General features: G+C 41.9%; 1 protein-coding gene across 10 annotated transcripts in view; it reads left to right on the forward strand.

Annotated features, from left to right (window-relative positions):
- The window catches only part of CNTRL (centriolin), an 83,710-nt gene that overhangs the window by 36,726 nt on the left and 28,390 nt on the right, over positions 1-18,594 (forward strand). For 8 of the 10 annotated variants that reach the window (XM_043565440.1, XM_043565447.1, XM_043565448.1 and 5 more), the window contains 10 exons: positions 1,890-2,043; positions 3,116-3,336; positions 6,304-6,480; positions 8,606-8,740; positions 12,290-12,435; positions 13,089-13,296; positions 13,782-13,961; positions 16,601-16,780; positions 17,528-17,644; positions 17,910-18,054. In XM_043565440.1, the coding sequence (XP_043421375.1) occupies positions 1,890-2,043; positions 3,116-3,336; positions 6,304-6,480; positions 8,606-8,740; positions 12,290-12,435; positions 13,089-13,296; positions 13,782-13,961; positions 16,601-16,780; positions 17,528-17,644; positions 17,910-18,054 (1,663 nt within the window). Of the gene's footprint in view, positions 1-124; positions 243-1,889; positions 2,044-3,115; positions 3,337-6,303; positions 6,481-8,605; positions 8,741-12,289; positions 12,436-13,088; positions 13,297-13,781; positions 13,962-16,600; positions 16,781-17,527; positions 17,645-17,909; positions 18,055-18,594 lie in introns of those variants that run through there. The other 2 variants (XM_043565449.1, XM_043565445.1) reach the window with 2 other exon arrangements.

The raw sequence follows: 18,594 nt of genomic DNA on the forward strand, positions 1-18,594 counted from the left end.
ACGGAGGGTGGGGCCTGCCCGCAGAGGCTGCTCGTGATTGGATGGGTTGGGCTGCCGCTCACTCTCCGCCAAAAATGTGGTTTGAAGCCCTGGGAAGTTACTGAGACTCCAAGCCGATGACAAAAATGTGGCTGTCAGAGAGGGAAGTACACGTGAATTTGAAAACAGCCTTAGAAAGTGTTCCGCCCACAGTTTCCCTGTTCTCAACGGCTCAGTTCTAACAGGACAAATGTTAAGTTAAGGTATGATCCTTTTCTCTCTCTCTCTGTGCAAAAGACTCGAAAGGAGGAGGAGTCAGAGATGTAAGTTCCTGTTTTTATAACTCTTGTGAGCGCCACAGTTGTGAAAATCGCAGAATCAACTTTTGCTCCCATGTGTTTAATGCAAATCATTGGCATATTGAGCTTTTTTGGGTTTTTTGCCCTGCGTGTAAAGAGATTTCAGTGGAATTTTTAATGGTGAATTTTAAAGGTTTATTAAGAGAGACATGAATGCAGGAGGTTTTTGTTTTTGTTTTAATTCTTTCTTGAGCCATACAAATTCTAAATGTACTTAGAATTTAAGCTGTTATCTGCACTTACCTTTCCAGAAAGATTTCAGATTAGTGTTAGGAGGGCAGAGAAAGAAAAGTTTTGAAAATTGCACCAAGTTTCTATTAAACAAAAACCATCTGACCAGGCTCTCATTCACTTGTTCCTTAAAAATGAAGAGACTTTTCTTTCTTGGCTTTGGTGGCAGCAGACATCTAAAATTGAGAAATGTTCTTTTATAATCAAATGGGTATTAGCCATGAGAGCCTTGGAGTTGGCTCTTCGGCCTGTGATACATTTCTTTCTCCTGCTAACGTTCTCTTGGTTTATTGTTCTGTTCCTCTGATCCCGTGGGGGCAAACCGGAGCCCTGAGGATGTCAGTGCGAGGCCAAAGGTTCTCTGGAGAATTATTTTGTCTCCACATGAACAGTTGCCTCTAAGGAAGACCTGGGCAAGTCGTTGGTACATCTGAGATTCCGTTTTCACATGTAAAAAGAAGGGTTAAACCAGACATTGATTCTCAATTGTTGTTGTTTTTTCTTCCCTGAGCCCACCTGGATGTACAATCCAGTTTTCAGTTGACAGTAGCTCCCTAATGCGGTGGCTCTGGGGTGTGAGTGGCTGTGTGAATATGGGAAAACTCAGTTTTCCACCAGGGGCATATGTCTTGGTAGAGGAGTGTGCCTCCGTGTGGCCCTCCATCTTGACAGTGACTGAGCTGAATGGTGGAGGTCTCAGCTACCAGTGTATCGAACCTAAAAATCATGTGTTTCTTTGTCTAAGGAATCAAAAATACACTTGAATTCTAAGTATTTCTTCCATGTCTCTGTTTCTCCCTAAGAAACCTTTTTTTTTTAAAGCGTGTTTAATGTGCTTTTCTGATTAAAAAGGTATTGTCTATTACAAAATGTTTAGTACTAAAAATATTCATTAAAAAAATCTGTAATCCTTCCACCCAGATATAATTCTTGTTAACATTTTAGAATACACTCATTTTCTATGGCTATACTGAGTATAAAAATCAGTTAACATTTTGGAAACCAATTTTAATTGGTTTTTAATGCCCTGCAGAGAATATTGAGCTTGGCTACATTACCTCGTGGCTGTACCCTTGGAAAAATAATTTAATCTCCTTGATTTTCAATTTGCATATCTGTACAATGGAGGTGATTTTCAGATCAAATTATCATGAGGTTTAAACGAAAACCACTGTGTGAAAACAACACAAGGCCTGACACAAATAGACTCAAAACGTTACATTTTATTTTCCATTCTGCCTTTAGAAATGGTAAGCATTATTCTTTTTTTTAAGAGTATAAGGAACTCAGGACTTTGTTAATTTTTTTTTTTCAATTCAGTGCCATATGAAGGCTCAGAAAAGAGGTAAAGAACAACAACTTGACATCATGAACAAGCAGTACAAACAACTTGAAAGCCGTTTGGATGAGATACTTTCTAGAATTGCCAAAGAGACTGAAGAGATTAAGGACCTTGAACAACAGCTTACTGAAGGTGAGAATTTAAGTAAGATTTAAGGTAAATCAGTTCTAGTATTAATAAAAGACAAGTGACACGCAGGCAGGCATTAATCCTGATATGCCTCAGTTGTTCGTACTAGTGTTTGATAGGGAAATATTTGCAGAGTACCCAAAATACTTGTTTCATCAAAGTAAAAAGTAAAAAAAAAAAAAAATTCAATTTTAGTTTTGTTGTATTGATTCCTAGTGAGTCAGGTCATTGCATTCAGTAGGCTAGAAGCCAGTGTATAATCATGGTAAGCTGGGGCATGTCGCTCTCTTTCAAAGCATATAATCCTTTCAGGAACAAAGAGCCCATTGACACCGGGGCATTCAGTTTCTAGTTATAAGGAGAGTATGGGAAGAATTTAGGACCTACATTTGCAATGCAGATTGAGATTGTGACTTTGCCATAATGGTGGGAAAGGAAGATAATATAGGTTGTAGTAGTGTAAAAGGATCCCAATCCCCGTTTTGCCATTATCAGCTGTGTGGCCTGGGACAAGTTATTTCTGTCGCAGTCATTAGTTGTTGGCAAGATTAAACGTGGTAGTGTTCGTAAAGTGCCTGGCACATGGTAAGCACCCAGTATATGATTTGGTTGATGGTTTGTTTTTTTTTTTTTTTTACAAGTCTTCAAGTTACATGTTTATGCTGCCAGTCTTGGATTAGTCTTCTATGTTGAGTGGTTTTGTTTTGTGTATCTAGCGGCAAGAACTCACTGTGTTGCTGCACATTTTTCATTATTTTATTTGGAAATTTATTTAGAAAAGTTTACTTTCATTATTTTATTTTAAACTTTTTATAGCCTGAATTGAGCATTTTATAAGCAATGCCCACTGAATATACTGTTTTTATTGTGTAGCTACTTAGTAGTCCTGTACTGTAGACCAGAGAGGGGAAAAACTATCATTATATCTTGAAAAAGAAAAAATGAGATAGTACACCATTTACAATTTCATTCTTAGCCAGTAACAAATAACTAAGGAGACTAAATGCTGTGGTTCTATATCTTGAAAGCATTTTCTTGTATACATTGTCACCTTCCCTTTTTCCATTTTGCTTAGGACAAATAGCAGCAAATGAAGCCCTGAAGAAGGATTTAGAGAGTGTCATCAGTGGGTTACAAGAATACCTGGAGACTATCAAAGGCCAGGCAACCCAGGCCCAGAATGAGTGCAAAAAGCTACAGGATGAGAAAGAGACATTGCTCCAGAGATTGAGTGAGGTCGAGCAGGAAAGGGACCAACTGGAAATAGTTGCCATAGATGCAGAAAATATGAGGAAGGTATGATGTGTTTCTTCTTACCTGTTTCCTGAGCCTCAGAAGTAGGTGACGTCCAAATTAGATAGCTAAGGAAGTTAGCAGCTGTGCAATCTGAAATGACAAAAAGTCGCAGTGGCTATTTAGTGGGGCTCCCCCCCCAGGTGTGACACACTTGGAATCATTATTTTTCCTTTACTAAGAAAAGGAAGGTTATTTTAGCTGAATTTCTATCCCTGAAATGTGTTATCCCATAACTCTAAACACTGTGAAATTGTAGCTGTTACATTAGCTGTATTAAGTGGTTGTTATTTGTACAGCAAAATTAAGCACAACATAATTTTCTTGTTCATAATTTTAACTATTTACCAAACAAGAGGCCGTGTTGTAAACTCTACCCTTCTATACCTGGCTTGTTGCCATTCATTTGGAGATTTCACTTGATCTGTTTTAGTTGTTTCACAAACTTTATCTTGCATGAGAACCCATATTCCCAAATTTCATCCCTCGTAGGGTTTGTGCTGGAAGTTTGAGGTCATATATGCAGCATTATGAAATTTCTCAGGCAGATAAAAATGTTAAAAATTGTTTTTAACACCATGCACTCACAACTCAGCTTAAGAAATGAAACTACGGATATATTCGAAACCCTGTGTGTACCTCCTTACAGAGGTAACAGAATCTTGATATATTTATTTCCCTGCATCTGTCTTTTATTATATATAAAGTCATCCATAAGCAATATGTAGCATTGTTTTGCACAATTTTAAGATTTATGTAAAAGATATCATAGTGTACATATTCTTTGGTCACTTTTGTCTTCCTTCCTATTTATGTTTTGGAAAATTATACACGTTGATACATATAGCTCTGCTTTGCTTATTTTTGTGAGGGTATATAGCATTCCGTTGTAGGTAGCTACCACAAAGTTATTGTCTATCCGTTCTCCTCTTGGAGGACATTTAGGTGGTTTCTGGTCTTTTGCTATTACAATGTTGAGCGTAACATCCTTGCACACAATCTTGAGCATGGGGACTATGTTCACATTGGAACTGTGAGTCAGAGGGTATGTGCCTGCTCAACTTCATTACATGTCAAATTACCATCCATAGTGATTCGATCAGTTTCCACTCCAACCAGCAATGCGAGGGCCACCACTATACCACATCCTTGCTAACACTTTAGTGTTGTCCAACTTTTATTTTTTAAGCTTTTATTTTGAAATAATTTTAAATTCACAAGAGAGTTGCAAGAATAGTCCACATAACTCACTGTACCCCGCATTCAGAGTCCTCAATGAATATTTTGCTACATCTGCTTTCTCTTCTTCTCATATATAATTTTTACATACTTTTATATGAATTTTTTTCTAACCATCTGAGAATTAGTTGTAGACCTCATCCTCCTTAGCTTCTAAATATTTCATCGTGTATTTCCTAGGAACAGAGACATTTTCTAACATAGAATATCTAAGAGAATAATTATCACATTCAGGAAATTTAACATTTTGTCAGTTTTATTGTTTGCCAGCCTGCTGAATTTGAAATGGTATCTTTTTATTATGAAAATTTTACATTTATAAGGAAAGTTGAGAGAATAGTTCAGCGAATATCTATATGCTCTCCCAGACTCAAAAAATATTTTGCTGTATTTGTTTTTTTCCCCCCGAGTTATTTGAAAATTGGCAAACATCATGACATCGTCCCTTAAGTACATATCTCTTAAAAATCAGGACATTTTCTTACATCACTATGATACCATTATTACACCTGGAAAAATTAACAATAATTCCCTAGTATCATCTAATATCTGAACCATGTTCAGATTTTGCCAGTTGTACCGAGAATGCCTTTTACAGCTGTGTGTGTAAATGTATGTGTAGAGACGAGGCCACTGGTCCCATAGGGTGTCCCACATTCTGAATTTGTCTGCTGTTTTCTCGTGGTTTGTTCAGCTTGTTCCCCTATGCTCTAAATAAACTAGTATCTTGTTTTAACTGCATTTTCCCTTGAATACTGGAGAGACTGGGCACCTTCCATTTGTTAATTTGCTATTCAGCTTTCCTCTTCAGTGAATTCCCTATTCATGTTTTGTGTCCATTTTTTCTCCTGGATTGTCTGTCTTTTTCTCAATGATTTGTAGGAATTCTCTAAATATTCTCGACCTTTGTTGGTTATATATGGAGTTTGCATTTTGAACAAGCAACTCAAATAATTCAGACCTCCCCGAGAAACTCTTCTGTGGACGTTCTTATCACAAGAGCCTCCTCTTTAATCCAGAATCATTTGATCCAATTCTTCGAGATCCCAAATAAATAGGTGAAAGCTGTAATGTTTAATCATAAAAAACAGACGGGCTAAAATGAATCAGAACTGTGGTACGCCAATCAGTATGTATTTCTGTTGTCAGTACTCACTCGAGTTACTCTGTCATCCTTAATATTAGCGCTAGTCCCATTTTGTTCTTGTAATAAGTGAACATGCTGTGGTTTAATAGAAGAGGGTGCGGGCTTTGGAGTCAGAGATCTGGGTTCATATCCTGTCTTTTTAACTGCGCAGCCCTGTGCAGTTTACTTACATGTTCGTTCTGTCCTCTTCTGTGAAATGAGGATAATGCCGTGCCTTACACGGTTACCGCGAAGGTTCAACAGAATACACGTGAAAGCATTTATTCCAGTGTCTGATGGAGAATAGGCCTAACGTTTTATACCCCTCTCTTCTTACATATTCAGGCACATTTAAAGTATCACACAGATGGTTACTTTGGAAAACATGTCGGTAGCTTACTGACTTTTCTGATTACATTTAGTCAGGACTTTGGTTTCCAGCCTGGATAAGCACAGCCTGTGGCTTCATTGTATTGTTAATGAGGGCTTTCTGTGCCAGGCCAGCATTGGCTGGCCATTTGGTTCACAGTGCTCAGGTTACTTATGATGGCTTGCGGATGCTTAGGCAGAACAGAGGGTTCCATAAACATACCGAATCCTTACAGGAGCTCGCAGAACTGGAGAGTGCCCTCCAGGAGCAGCATGATGTGAATGTATCCCTGCAGCAGACCCAGGGAGATCTCAGTGCCTATGAGGCTGAGCTAGAGGCTCAGCTGAAAATACGGGATGCTGAAGCCAGCCAGCTCAAGGAGGAGTTGGAAAAACTTAGAAGGTTCAGCCAGGTAAGCAGCAGCATAAAGTCATCTAGAATCCAAGCCATGTGGTCTTAGCATACCAGCCTTTCTTTAATTAAATGCAAGATTAAAGACTTTGTAATATACTGTATATGGAATGATGGGAAGAGTATACATTTTTGGAGTCAGATACTCTGAGTTCAGATACTACCTCTGTGAACCCCTGTGTGAGCATGCAGATCACGTCATAGCTCTTGAGCCTCTGAAAAATGCCTCCTTGTCTGTAAAAGGGGTTATAGTGAGGATAAGGGAAATACTGGGCACCAGAGCACCTTGTTCTATGTTATTTTGCTACTTTCTATTTGGGTTGGACGAAGTATCTACTAGTTTATATTGTACTTGCAAATTAGAGAAATAATTATTCACCCAAGAACTGCTTACTGATTGGCCTTTGAGGGCCAGGTGCTGTAGATGCTGCAGTGACCAGCACGGACACAGTCACTGTCCCTGTGGAGCTGACAGTGCAGTAGGTGACACAGGTGTGGGAGAAAGAAAGGGATAGCAGGGGAGGGGTGGTCAGGGAAGTCTGCCCTAGAGAAACTCACTGAAAGGGTGAGTTGGATTTTGCTGTGCAGAGGCAGTGGGGGTGCAAAGGGAAGGGGTAAGGGACGAATGGTCTAGGCAGAGGCAAGGAGAGGTGCATTTGAAGTGCTGAAAGTATGGCTCTTGGATGCCAGGAGCAAGAAGAAGGTAGGCAGGAATGTGAGAGATCAAGGCAGAGAGGCAGACAGGGGCCAGTTACAGTGTATTCTTACTCAGATTAAAAATGTCATTTTCTTCAGCTGTTAGTCACATAGGCTGCATCTTTCGCCAGGAAGCCCATCGCGACCTTCCTCTTGTGCCTGCTGGAAATCTGGGTTCAGGATCCTGCTTTGGTTTTCCTATAGCCTGTGCTCAGTTAAAACATTTTATCATGTGTCTGATAATCATCTGTTCAGACTGTCTGTCTCTCTTGCTAGACCCAGAGCACAGTGAATACCCAGATTGTATATGCTTGTTTCTCTTTTCTCAGTGCCTGGTCCCGAAGGGGGTCAGTATGCACTTATTGGATGAAAGTGACATAAAATAAGATAGTTTAAATCCCAGGAATGTATGTAAAATAGCATTCGTGTGATTAGAAAAGGAAAAAAAAAAGTCATGCTTATTATAGTAATTATGTTAATTTGTATCCCTTTACTTATCAGATATCAAAACCACTTGACAATTGTCAGGATTATATTTCTCAAGAGTACCAAGGTTTACAAAACTACAGTTGATAAGATCAGAGTGCAAAAATAGGAAGCTGGGGGAAAACAATTAAAATGCCAGAATAAATACAGATTTCTAAATATTGGTAAATAAAATGGCATCTCATTTCAAATAAAAAATAAATTCTCTTAAGTTTTCAAGCCAGCCTTTACTAGTTGAAGATCTATTCTCCGTTGTATTTCCATTGTCCTTTTTTTCCCCCTCGTGAGTCTTGACAAAAGTGTTATAGCAGCCTAGCCTTTTCACAGATTTACTGGGTATTAAAAGGGACTCTCCCCTTCTTGAAATCAGCACTGCCAGAATTGGTCTTCAAGCCATATGTTGAGGGTACGGAGCATAGCAGTCTCTCCCTGACCCACAGATCTCTAATTGGTGTACTTTAGCTCTATGAAGCCACTTGAGATGCTTGTTAAATGCAGATTCCTGGGCCCTGTCCTCGAGCTTCTGGCCCATTGAGTCTGAGAGGTAGTCTGGGCATCTGCATTTTTCACAAGCACACCAAGTGATTTTTGATGAGGACCACAGTTTGAGAAATACTGGTCTGAGGAAAAGAGGAGCAGTCTCTGTTGAATCACTCACAGAACTCTCAAAGGTAGGTCCTTGGGCCCAGCGCTGAGATTCTAATTTGGTATATCTGGGCCGAGCCCCTTGTGATGTCTACTCTTAAGTGTTAATAGTTGAAGGAGACATGTGAAAAAGATGAACTTGGGCTTTGAAATCTGAGCGTATGGACATAAAATGGAGTTACTATGAAACCATAGCTAGCAAGGAATTGTGCATGTATGTAAATTTATTTATGGCTTTTTAGATTGAAAAAGCTGTTGCTGTTTTATGTTTTCATATCGTTTGCTTCCCACGGCAATAGTTAGAACAGTCGGCCCTTCAAGCAGAACTTGAGAAGGAAAAGCAAGCCCTCAGGAATGCCCTCAGAAAAGCCCAGCTCTCCGAAGGAAAGGACCAAGAAAACAACGAGCTCCGCACGCAACTTAAACAGCTGCAGGTAGAGACGTGTTCGTCCAGGGTGCATTCTCACGTAGGACACCCTAAGGTGTTGCTGCCTGTAGTCAGACCCTTAACAGCCTGTGCCAACATGTTGTAGGCTACTTGAATTATTAGAAGAGAAGAATTCTGGGTGGGACGGTACCAGAGCCTCTGTCCTCTCGTGAGCCCATCGTTGTAAAATTATGAACATGCGCATCTTTTGTGTTGTGGTGGTGATGTGAAGAGACGGAGGCAGTGTCAGGAGTAAAGAGCCAGTGCTGTGGAAACTCACGGGTGACAGCCGTACCTTGCGCTTCTCTGAGAAGCAGATTTGTCACCAGACGGAGCTGAAAGGATCAGATGGGTGCATTCTTCTTCCCCTGAAATATCTTTGTGATTATCCAGGAATTTAGCTAGAGTGGGCTGCAGAACTTCTTAACTGTAAACAGTGTTCACAGTCGCCTTCTCAGAAAGGGTTCTACTAAAAATGCAGTCATTTTACATCTGTGGGGGTTTGCCTTGGCGGAATGTCTTTACTGCTACTCTCACAATAATCTGCCCGACAAACTGCCAGAGAAGCAGGTGGACAGGATTTTCCAGACAATTAAACTCTCTGAGAGAGCACAGATGTCTGAGTGAACAAGTACCTGGATCAACATTCAGGTCTCCAAATCCGTGAGGCCAAGGGCCACTTGGCTGACTGACAGGGCGGGTGTCATACTTCACCAGAAATAAAGGCGCAGAGTCGCCAAGGTCTTAAGGGAGGCTTCCGGGCAGGGGGGTTTGTGACAAATAAGCCTAAACAGCTCACCCACATTCTCTCCCTTCTTTCAGGGCCTTGGATATTTTTTCCTTAAAGTTTAGGGAAATGTAACCTAGAATTTAATTTTTACCTCTCTCAGTGTAATTTCTGAGACAAGTATCAGAAAAGATGTGCGCGTTTTCCATTCTCGTTTGAGTTGTGTGTGTGTTGGCTGCTCAATAGATTATTTTTTTATATTTACCATGGAAATTTTTGAATCACAAAAATAGAGTAGTCTTATGTCCTTTTGTTTACCCTGCTGAAACAGTTCCCGGCATTCTGCCATTCTTGTTTTAGTTAGTCCCCTTTTATATTTTTTGGCTGGAACACTTCAAAAGAAAATCTCATACATCTTTATTTCACCCACCTACTTCAGCATACGTCGCTTCAAGGGACTAAAATGTGTTCTTCGGGGGCCTTCTCCTCCAAGGTAGAAACCGAAGTCAGCTTTCCAGAACACTAGCCCATGCTGTGAGACTACCTTAGTTAAAACTAGGCCCTTGGCCTACTAACCTCTTGATAACAGAGTTCAGGTTAAACTCACTCTGCATTTGTCTTTGTCAGACAATCATTTAGTTGCAGTGAACCAGAACCTACTAACACTAGCTCAAGAAAGGAGACAGAGCTGCTCTATCAGTCAGTCTTTCAGGAACTACATGGCTCTCTCATTCTCCTCTGTCTCTCTGGGTATTGTATTTGGCCCAGCATTGACTCCAGCCCCAAGCTGACATACCTTTACAAGGCCAGCTTTTACAGACTTGACGATGTACTGGATCTTGGTTCAAATTTTGGAGAGAGTGAGAACTTGTTTCCTGGCTAGTCTGTGGATTGTTTGGCCTTTGGTTTGATCACCTGTGCCCAGGATTAGACAGTAGTAGAAATACGGGCACCTCAGGGCAATGTTCAGGACAGTTTACAGATAACAGACTCCAGATGGGACAGGCAGTTAACATGTTCATTGCAATCCTGAATTCTCCATTTTAGTTAAGAGTGTTTCACTGAGTTTGAAGTAAATCACTTCAGGGCAATACAATCAATATCTTAGGATGTAGAACAATTTTTCTTTACAATTTAGGGTGATTTTTAACAGTTTTCTTTTACTTTCTTTCATTCAGTTTGTCACCAGACTGAGCTAACAGGGTCGATTGGTGCATTCTTCTTCCCCCGAAATATCTTTGTAATTATCCAGGAATTTAACGAGAGTGGGTTGCACTCTAGTGCAACCCCTTTCAAGGGGCATTGTATGAATTTAATTCTTGGATCCACATATGTTTGTTTGTTAATAGTGAAAATATGCTGGTATGTAACAGATACTCCCACAGAGAATTATATAAGCTATTAGAGAAGCTTTAGTATTAGAGGTTTCAGTTTTTAGTTGCTTGGCAGAGAATTATGGGAAAGTTGTTGGTTTTGTTTTTCGGTTTTTGGTTTTTTTGGTTTTGTTTTTTTAACTTTGAATTGTGGACATTTCAAACACATACAAAAGTAGAATACTAAAATGACTCCTCATGTACATATTACCCATCTTCAACAGTTAGCAACCCGTGGCCAGTGTTACTCCATCCATAATGCCTGCCATACCCCAACCCTCCCACTTGTTCACACACTGAAATATTTTGAAGTAAATCTGAAAATCTTACTTTATCTGTAAATACTGTACAGAGCCTTAAAAAAAAAAACAAAACATAAACAGATACCTCTTTATATCTTAAAATTATAAGAATTCCCTAACATCAAATTTTAAGATTATCTGGGGGCGCCTGGGTGGCGCAGTCGGTTAAGCGTCCGACTTCAGCCAGGTCACGATCTCGCGGTCCGTGAGTTCGAGCCCCGCGTCGGGCTCTGGGCTGATGGCTCAGAGCCTGGAGCCTGTTTCCGATTCTGTGTCTCCCTCTCTCTCTGCCCCTCCCCCGTTCATGCTCTGTCTCTCTCTGTCCCCAAAATAAATAAACGTTGAAAAAAAAAAAAATTAAAAAAAAAATTTTAAGATTATCTGTTTTTACAAGTGTTTGTTGGAACCAGGATCCAAATAAAGTGCACACATGGCATTTGGTTGACTTGGTTCTTAAGTCTCTTGTAGTCTATAGATGTCCTCCTCCTTTCCCCCTTTATGTTTTAAAGAAAACCAGGGGCACCTGGGTGGCTTAGTCGGTTAAGCATCCAACTTTGGCTCAGGTCATGATCTCACAGTCCGTGGCTTCAAGCCCTGTGTCGGGCCCTGTGCTGACAACTCAGAGCCTGGAGCCTGCTTCAGATTCTGTGTCTCCCTCTCTCTCTGCCCCTTCCCTGCTCATGCTCTCAATCTCTCTCTCTCTCTCTCTCTCTCTCTCTCTCTCTCTCTCTCTCTCTCAAAGATAAATAAAGATTTAAAAAAATTTAAAAATAAATAAAGAAAGCCAGGTCTTTGTCCCTTGGAGTTTCGCATCCTAGATTTTGCTGGTAGCATCTTTTATGGTATTGATTAACATGTTCTTAAACAGAGGCTTATTTAGATTCATCTTGGTTACTTCTCAGCAAGAACATAGGTACTTGCTTTCGTATCACATCAGGAAACATCCTAATGCCTGGTTCTGTCTTTTGTGACTTTAGGTTGATCAGTAGATTCAGATGCTGTCAGCCCAAGTAGAAAGGGTTTTTAAAAAAAATTGGTAAAGGGGGTTGAATAAAACTATCATATGACAAGGAATACAGGCTGTGTATGCGGATGTGCATGTATTTTAATTTCGTTTGGTAACTTTTACCACCCCATTATACCACCATCCATAGGATGACAATGACCTGTTAAAACAGCAACTTAAGGATTTCCAGAATCACCTTAACCATGTGGTTGATGGTTTGATTCGTCCAGAAGACGTGGCAGCTCGTGTGGATGAGCTAAGGAAAAAACTGAAGTCAGGAGCTGGGGAAATGAGGTAATGGAAAGTTGGGATGGGACCTCCTGGTGTTAAGATTGCCAAGTTATGAATGTGAGGTTCATATGGACTCACCTTCCTAAGTTACGCTAATGGCTGATGTCTTTTGTAAGGTTTCCCAAGTCATATTTCCATGATTGAGACACAAGATTGCTTCATTCAAATTGCCTGTCACCGATTTTTTTACATTTTAAATCTTTCATACTTTTAGGTATTCTTTAACTTAAATTAAATCATTTTAATTAATTTATTAATTTAATTACTTTAATTAATTTAATTTAATTAAAACATAAGTTTTAAGAGTAACGAAAGTTCATTGCATGTGGTCAGGAAATAGAGCCACATTATGCATTTTAAATAGAAAATCAATTTCAGAAGAAAGCCAAGGTGCATTTAAATATATGAAGGGGACATTTATTCTTTGAGCAAACATTGTTAGCCTGCTAGGAGCCTGTGTTTTCGGAGTGACGGCAGTCATTGGCTAAAACATTGATTCGCACTTAGGAGATGCTCAGTTGCTCTGTGTGCTGATTCCCGTCACTGTTCCACGCAGCTCCTTTTAGTCCCGCACTGATGTTACCGACACAGTTTGCACCCAGTGTCTGGCATGAGAAAGAAGAGGTCACATACCGTCTTTTTTCCCCCCTTACCAGAATCCATACTCCTTCAGATGTCTTAGGGAAAAGTCTTGCTGATTTGCAGAAACAGTTCAGTGAAATCCTTGCACGCTCCCAGTGGGAAAGACAGGAAGCACAAGTGAGAGAGAGAAAACTCCAGGAAGAAATGGCTCTGCAACAAGAGAAACTGGTGAACGGACAAGAGGAGTTCAGGCATGCCTGCGAGAGAGCCCTGGAAGCGAGAGTAAGAAAGGGGCCTGAGGCAGCTGGAGGGAAGCGTTCGGCCAATACTCCTGTTTTTCAACAAATTACAGTGCTTCCTTCCTCGAGTAAATACAGTATAATTACTGTTATTTTCACTCTTAACCAGTCAGACTGCGTGCGACTAAAATTCAGCCCTGAATATGGTTATTGAGATCAGTCAGGCTTCTTTGTGGCTGTGTTTTCCTTGTTCTGGAAGCAAGTGAGAAATGTTTCTGAACCTGTGGGTAAACAATACCATATTGCTAGGGTGCAGTATGATGCCAGAATCTGATTTTTCTGGATGTAATTATTTTAATGATGAGGCAAACATTAAAATGGATCCTAGAGAACATTCAAGATAAAACCGCCCCCTGTAACTCATTAGTACAAAATGTCATTACGCTCTTTAGTAAAATGAAATGTAGTTCTCTAAGAAGTTTATATTCTGCTTAAAAAAATCATCTTCAAAACTTGATTTTCTCACAGATTAGTTTTGATAAGAGGCAGCACGAAGCGAGAATCCAACAGTTGGAGAATGAAATTCACTATTTGCAAGAAAATCTAAAAAGTATGGAGGAAATCCAAGGGCTTACAGATCTCCAACTTCAGGAAGCTGATGAAGAGAAGGAGAGAATTCTGGCCCAACTCCAGGAGTTAGAGAAAAAGGTGGGGAAGACTAGGGGAGTGTGCCATCTGTGTCCCTGTGCCTGGACCCTGCCCCTGGGGAGCAGGCCCACGGTCGCCTCCGGCAGCATTGCTGGCTCAGGGGAACTGGACCCAGGGGAACCCGGGATGCATTGTGGTTGAATCAAGGACCCGAGACACGGTGGTGCCGTGGTAGATGAAAACGAGAGAGCTGGCGTGCGAGGAGTGACTTTAGACTCTTGAGTGCCGTTGGCAGGAGTTTGCCTCCTCAGAAATCCTGTGCACAGTTGGACACATCCACGGGAAATTAGTTTTTAACTCCTCATCTTCCTAATCCTGCGGCCTCTCTCTTTGAGCTTCTCCATCCCCCCTCAGCCATCTCCTCCCGTGGTCACATCGTCGACCTTGTCCAGTTGAGAAATTGTGCCCACCCCCTCTGCAGTCCCGAACCACAGCACCCCTCTCTGTCTCTCTCACTGCGCCCCCACACTGACGATTTCTCAGCCTCCCTCACAGTTCAGGGCATCAGCCCCACCTTTTCTGTCTGTTAGGCTTTCCTGGCCGTATACCTTGTTGTCCAATTTAAATTCCATGGTCCACCACTGTAGCCGTTTTTGCAAAAGTCCTCAAATCCCTTGTCCTTTTCCATCTCACTTACCTGACAAAACTGTAGCCAAAAGCTTTCTTTAGGCGGATGCCCATGCTAAGCATTCCTGCAGAAAAACAGCAGCCACCAGGCAAAGTGGTATCACTGTCATCAGCCTCAAATGGGCAGCGTTCCCCTTCTCTCTGGGAAGTTCACTGTCCTACGCCTCACCGTTTCATACCTTGTCACTCCCCACACCTCCCTTCTCCCTTCTCCCAGCTTCAATGACGTGCTTCGTACTTCACTGAGAACCCTTCAGTTCCCAAGTCCTGTTCAGTCCACCCCCAAAATACATCTGGAATATAGGTTCTTTTTTTCTTCTCAGATGCCACCACCCCATCCAGCCATTACTTCTCGTCTGGACAGCTGGTGTGGCCACCTGACAGATCTCCCACTCCCACTGATGACCCTGCTTCACACAGCAGCCAACATGCTCTTTAAAAACATAAATTAAGGGGCACCTGGGTGTCTCAGTCAGTTGAGACAGTGTGGAGCCTGCTTGGGAGTCTCTCTCTTTCTGCCCCTAACCCCCTCCCCCAAATAAATAAATAAACTTTAAAACACTAACATGAATTGGCTCTTGTCAGCCCCCCTCATTTCCACTTTCTTCAGCAACTTCTGTTGTTGTTATAAAAAAAAAAAAAGACCCAAATTCTTAAGCCTATAAGGCCCAGCATGATTTGCCTCTCCTTAGCTCCCTCTTAATGTCACCATGCTCCTTCTTTCAGTTCCTCAAAAATACTAAGTTCTCCTGACCTTCCTGCATGTCATTCCCTCTCCTGGACCACATTCTTCCACCCTCCTCTCTGACTGCTCCCTCCCTACCAATCTAGGTCTCTCCCACAGTCTCTCAAATAGTACTTCGTTCTGTCCCTTGATAGCACTGACCACCATTTTGGGTTATATGTTTTTCTGAGTATTTGTTTAATATCCATCTCTCATAAGCTCTTTGAGGCAAGTCTGTTTTATTTATCGCTGTATGCCCAGTGCCTGACCCAGTGATCCCAAGGGACTGGTCTATCACTTGGTGATGGTTCCAGGAAATGTTTTTCCAATGAATGAGTGAATCTATGATCACTGAGGTCCTTTTATAACGTTTTTTTTTTATGTTTATTTATTTTTTAATTTTAATGTTTTTATTTATTTTTGAAGGAGAGAGAGAGAGAGACAGAGCATGAGCGGGGAGGAGCAGAGAGAGGGGGAGACACAGAATTCGAAGCAGGCTCCAGGCTCCCAGCTGTCAGCACAGAGCCCAATGCGGGGCTCAAACTCAAACTATGAGATCATGACCTGACCCGAAGTCAGATGCTCAACCAACTGAGCCACCCGGGAGCCCCTTTAATGTTTACTTTTGAAAGAGAGAGAGAGAGAGACAGACAGACAGACAGACAGACACCGTGAGTAGGTGAAGGGCAGCTAGAGAGGGAAACACAGAATCTGAAGCAGGCTCCAGACTCTGAGCTGTCTGCACAGTGTCCAACGCAAGGCTCAAACCCATGAACCGTGAGATCATGACCTGACCCAAAATTGGGCACTCAGCAGACTGAGCCACCCAGGCGACCCTATGATCACTGAGGTTCTTGACTGATAAGACTGATTTCCTTCTAAGTTTACCATACAGTTTTGAGTTGGTTTTATTTATTCATTCACTCAGTGAATATGGAACACCTACTTTGTACCGTGTATTATTTTTTTTAAGTTTGTTTACTTTTGAGAGATCATAAGCCAGGGAGAGGCAGAGAGAGGGAGAGAGAGAACCCCAAGCAGGCTCCATGCCACCAGTGCGGAACCCAATGCCAGGCTCGATCCTACGAACTGTGAGATCAGACCTGAGCCAAAATCAAGAGTCAGACGCTCAACCGACTGAGCCACCCAGGCACCCCTGTACCATGTATTATTATTCTAGGCACAGACCATGCAGCAGTGAATGGAGTCCCTGCCCCCATGGAGCTTATGTCTTAATTCATCGTTACCAAACGACTCATCTGTTTGTTTAATGTTTCTTTCACTTCAGAAGAAACTTGAAGATGCCAAATCTCAGGAGCAGCTTCTCGGCTTAGACAGAGAATTAAAGAAACTAAAGAAAGCCGTGGCTGCCTCTGATAAGCTGGCCACAGCTGAGCTCACCATTGCCAAAGACCAGCTCAGGTCCCTTCATGGAACTGTTATGAAAATTAACCAAGAGCGAGCAGAGGTGAGTCCACACGTGCAGAACAAGTTTCCATGGTGCTGCTGCTGTCCCCAAACCATAGCTGCTTGTATCACTGCTCTTATAGGCTTTGGGTGATTTATAAACCACCGTAAAGTTGTCTGTTCCCCTTCAGACTGAAGATTGTATTTCTCCAGTCACAGCCCTGCCATGGGTCCCTCTACTGAGCCCTGACGAGAGCCATCAAATGAAACATACCATCCCCACCTCAAGGTGTAGAGCTCCGCTTAGGGAGGTAGCTGCCCATACACACCTGAACTAAGGTTTTAAAGGGTTGCCACAGAATCTTTCTGAACCCCAGACTTTTCATCTTGTGCAGTCAGATAATATGTGACCTACAGGATTGTTCTGCCTCCTGACTGAGATGGTATCTGTTAACGGTTTTAAAGGGTACAAATGCTCATGAGATTAGGACAGCAGATCATAGAGAAAATGTAATGATGAGAGTCCAGAGAGACCTCAGTCGTGGAAGGCTGTAAAACAATGAAGAAAAAGCTAGCCCTTGCTCTTTCAGATGCAGCCCCCTGCTCACGTGGCCCCCATAGAGGGGCGGAGCAGGCTGCCAAGTGATGGGAATAGCACAGGATGAGGTGGGACCAGGCGCCACGCACGCATAGGGTGGCCAGGCAGGCAGTCGGACGAAAACAGAGGAGTCCGTCTGAGGGGCAGAAAGAAACGAAGACGACAACACGTGATGGCAGTGCTGCCTTTCTCATACCTCTGTCCCAGCAGGAGTTGCAGGAGACGGAGAAGTTCAGCAGACAGGCAGCGCAGGCGGCCAAGGATCTGACCCGAGCAGAAGCTGAGATTGAACTCCTGCAGAACCTTCTCAGAGATAAAGAGGAGCAGGTCAGTGCTGGTACCCTGACACCTTCCCCTTATTGGTCCTATATCAGCTCCCGAGAGACAGTATTATTGGAAATATAGTCAGTAGTTCATCAGCACTTTGTCCTCTACCACGTGTCAGGCAGAGTGCAATTTAAATACAAGGAGTAATGCGTTTTCCTCATTAGTAAAGTGTAGGTAAAAGTTCTGGATTTACTAAATCAAATTGCAGGGTGCATGTGGGAAAGAACATTCGTTGGCAATTTTGTGTATGTGATTTTTTAAATAGTTTCGACTTGAGATGGAGAAAGTAGACGTAGGCCCTGGAGTAGCAAACTCACACGTGCTGGAGATGGAGAAACTGAATGAGACGATGGAGAGGCAAAGGACAGAGATCGCAAGGCTGCGGAATTTACTAGACCTCACCGGGGCTGGTAAAGTATTGGGCTTTGATTTTTTTTCGTTGTTTTGGGTTTTTTTTGTTAAAAGCATTTATTTTTGAAAGAGACAGTGTGAGCAGGGGAGGGGAAGGGTGAGGGGGACAGAGGATCCCAAGCAGGCTCTGCACTAACAGCAGAGATCCCGATGTGGGGCTCGAGCTCATGAACTGAACTGTGAGATCGTGACCTGAGCCAAAGTCAGACACTTAGCTGACTGAGCCACCCAAGGGCCCCTAGGCTTTGACTTTGGTAGTGGTTTTATAGTTCTAATGTCAGATCATCTTTAAAAAAAATCATCTTGTTTGTTTTTCACCTTAGCAATTTATTTAGCTCTGATAGATCAATTCCATGCTTGATTTCCAGAGCTGTGATAATTAGCTTAATGAATAAAAGCAAAGAATTTAAACATTTTACGTAAGTGAGGTATTAAGAAACTTGATTACAATGAGACAAGAAATTTTGAATTTTCAAAAGAAATAATGTTTACACATCTGTTTGTTTTCTTTCTCTGCCCCCTTTATAAATGAACAACAG

This window comes from Prionailurus bengalensis, chromosome D4 (genome assembly GCF_016509475.1).
Source record: "Prionailurus bengalensis isolate Pbe53 chromosome D4, Fcat_Pben_1.1_paternal_pri, whole genome shotgun sequence".
NCBI classification, from domain to species: Eukaryota; Metazoa; Chordata; class Mammalia; order Carnivora; family Felidae; genus Prionailurus; species Prionailurus bengalensis.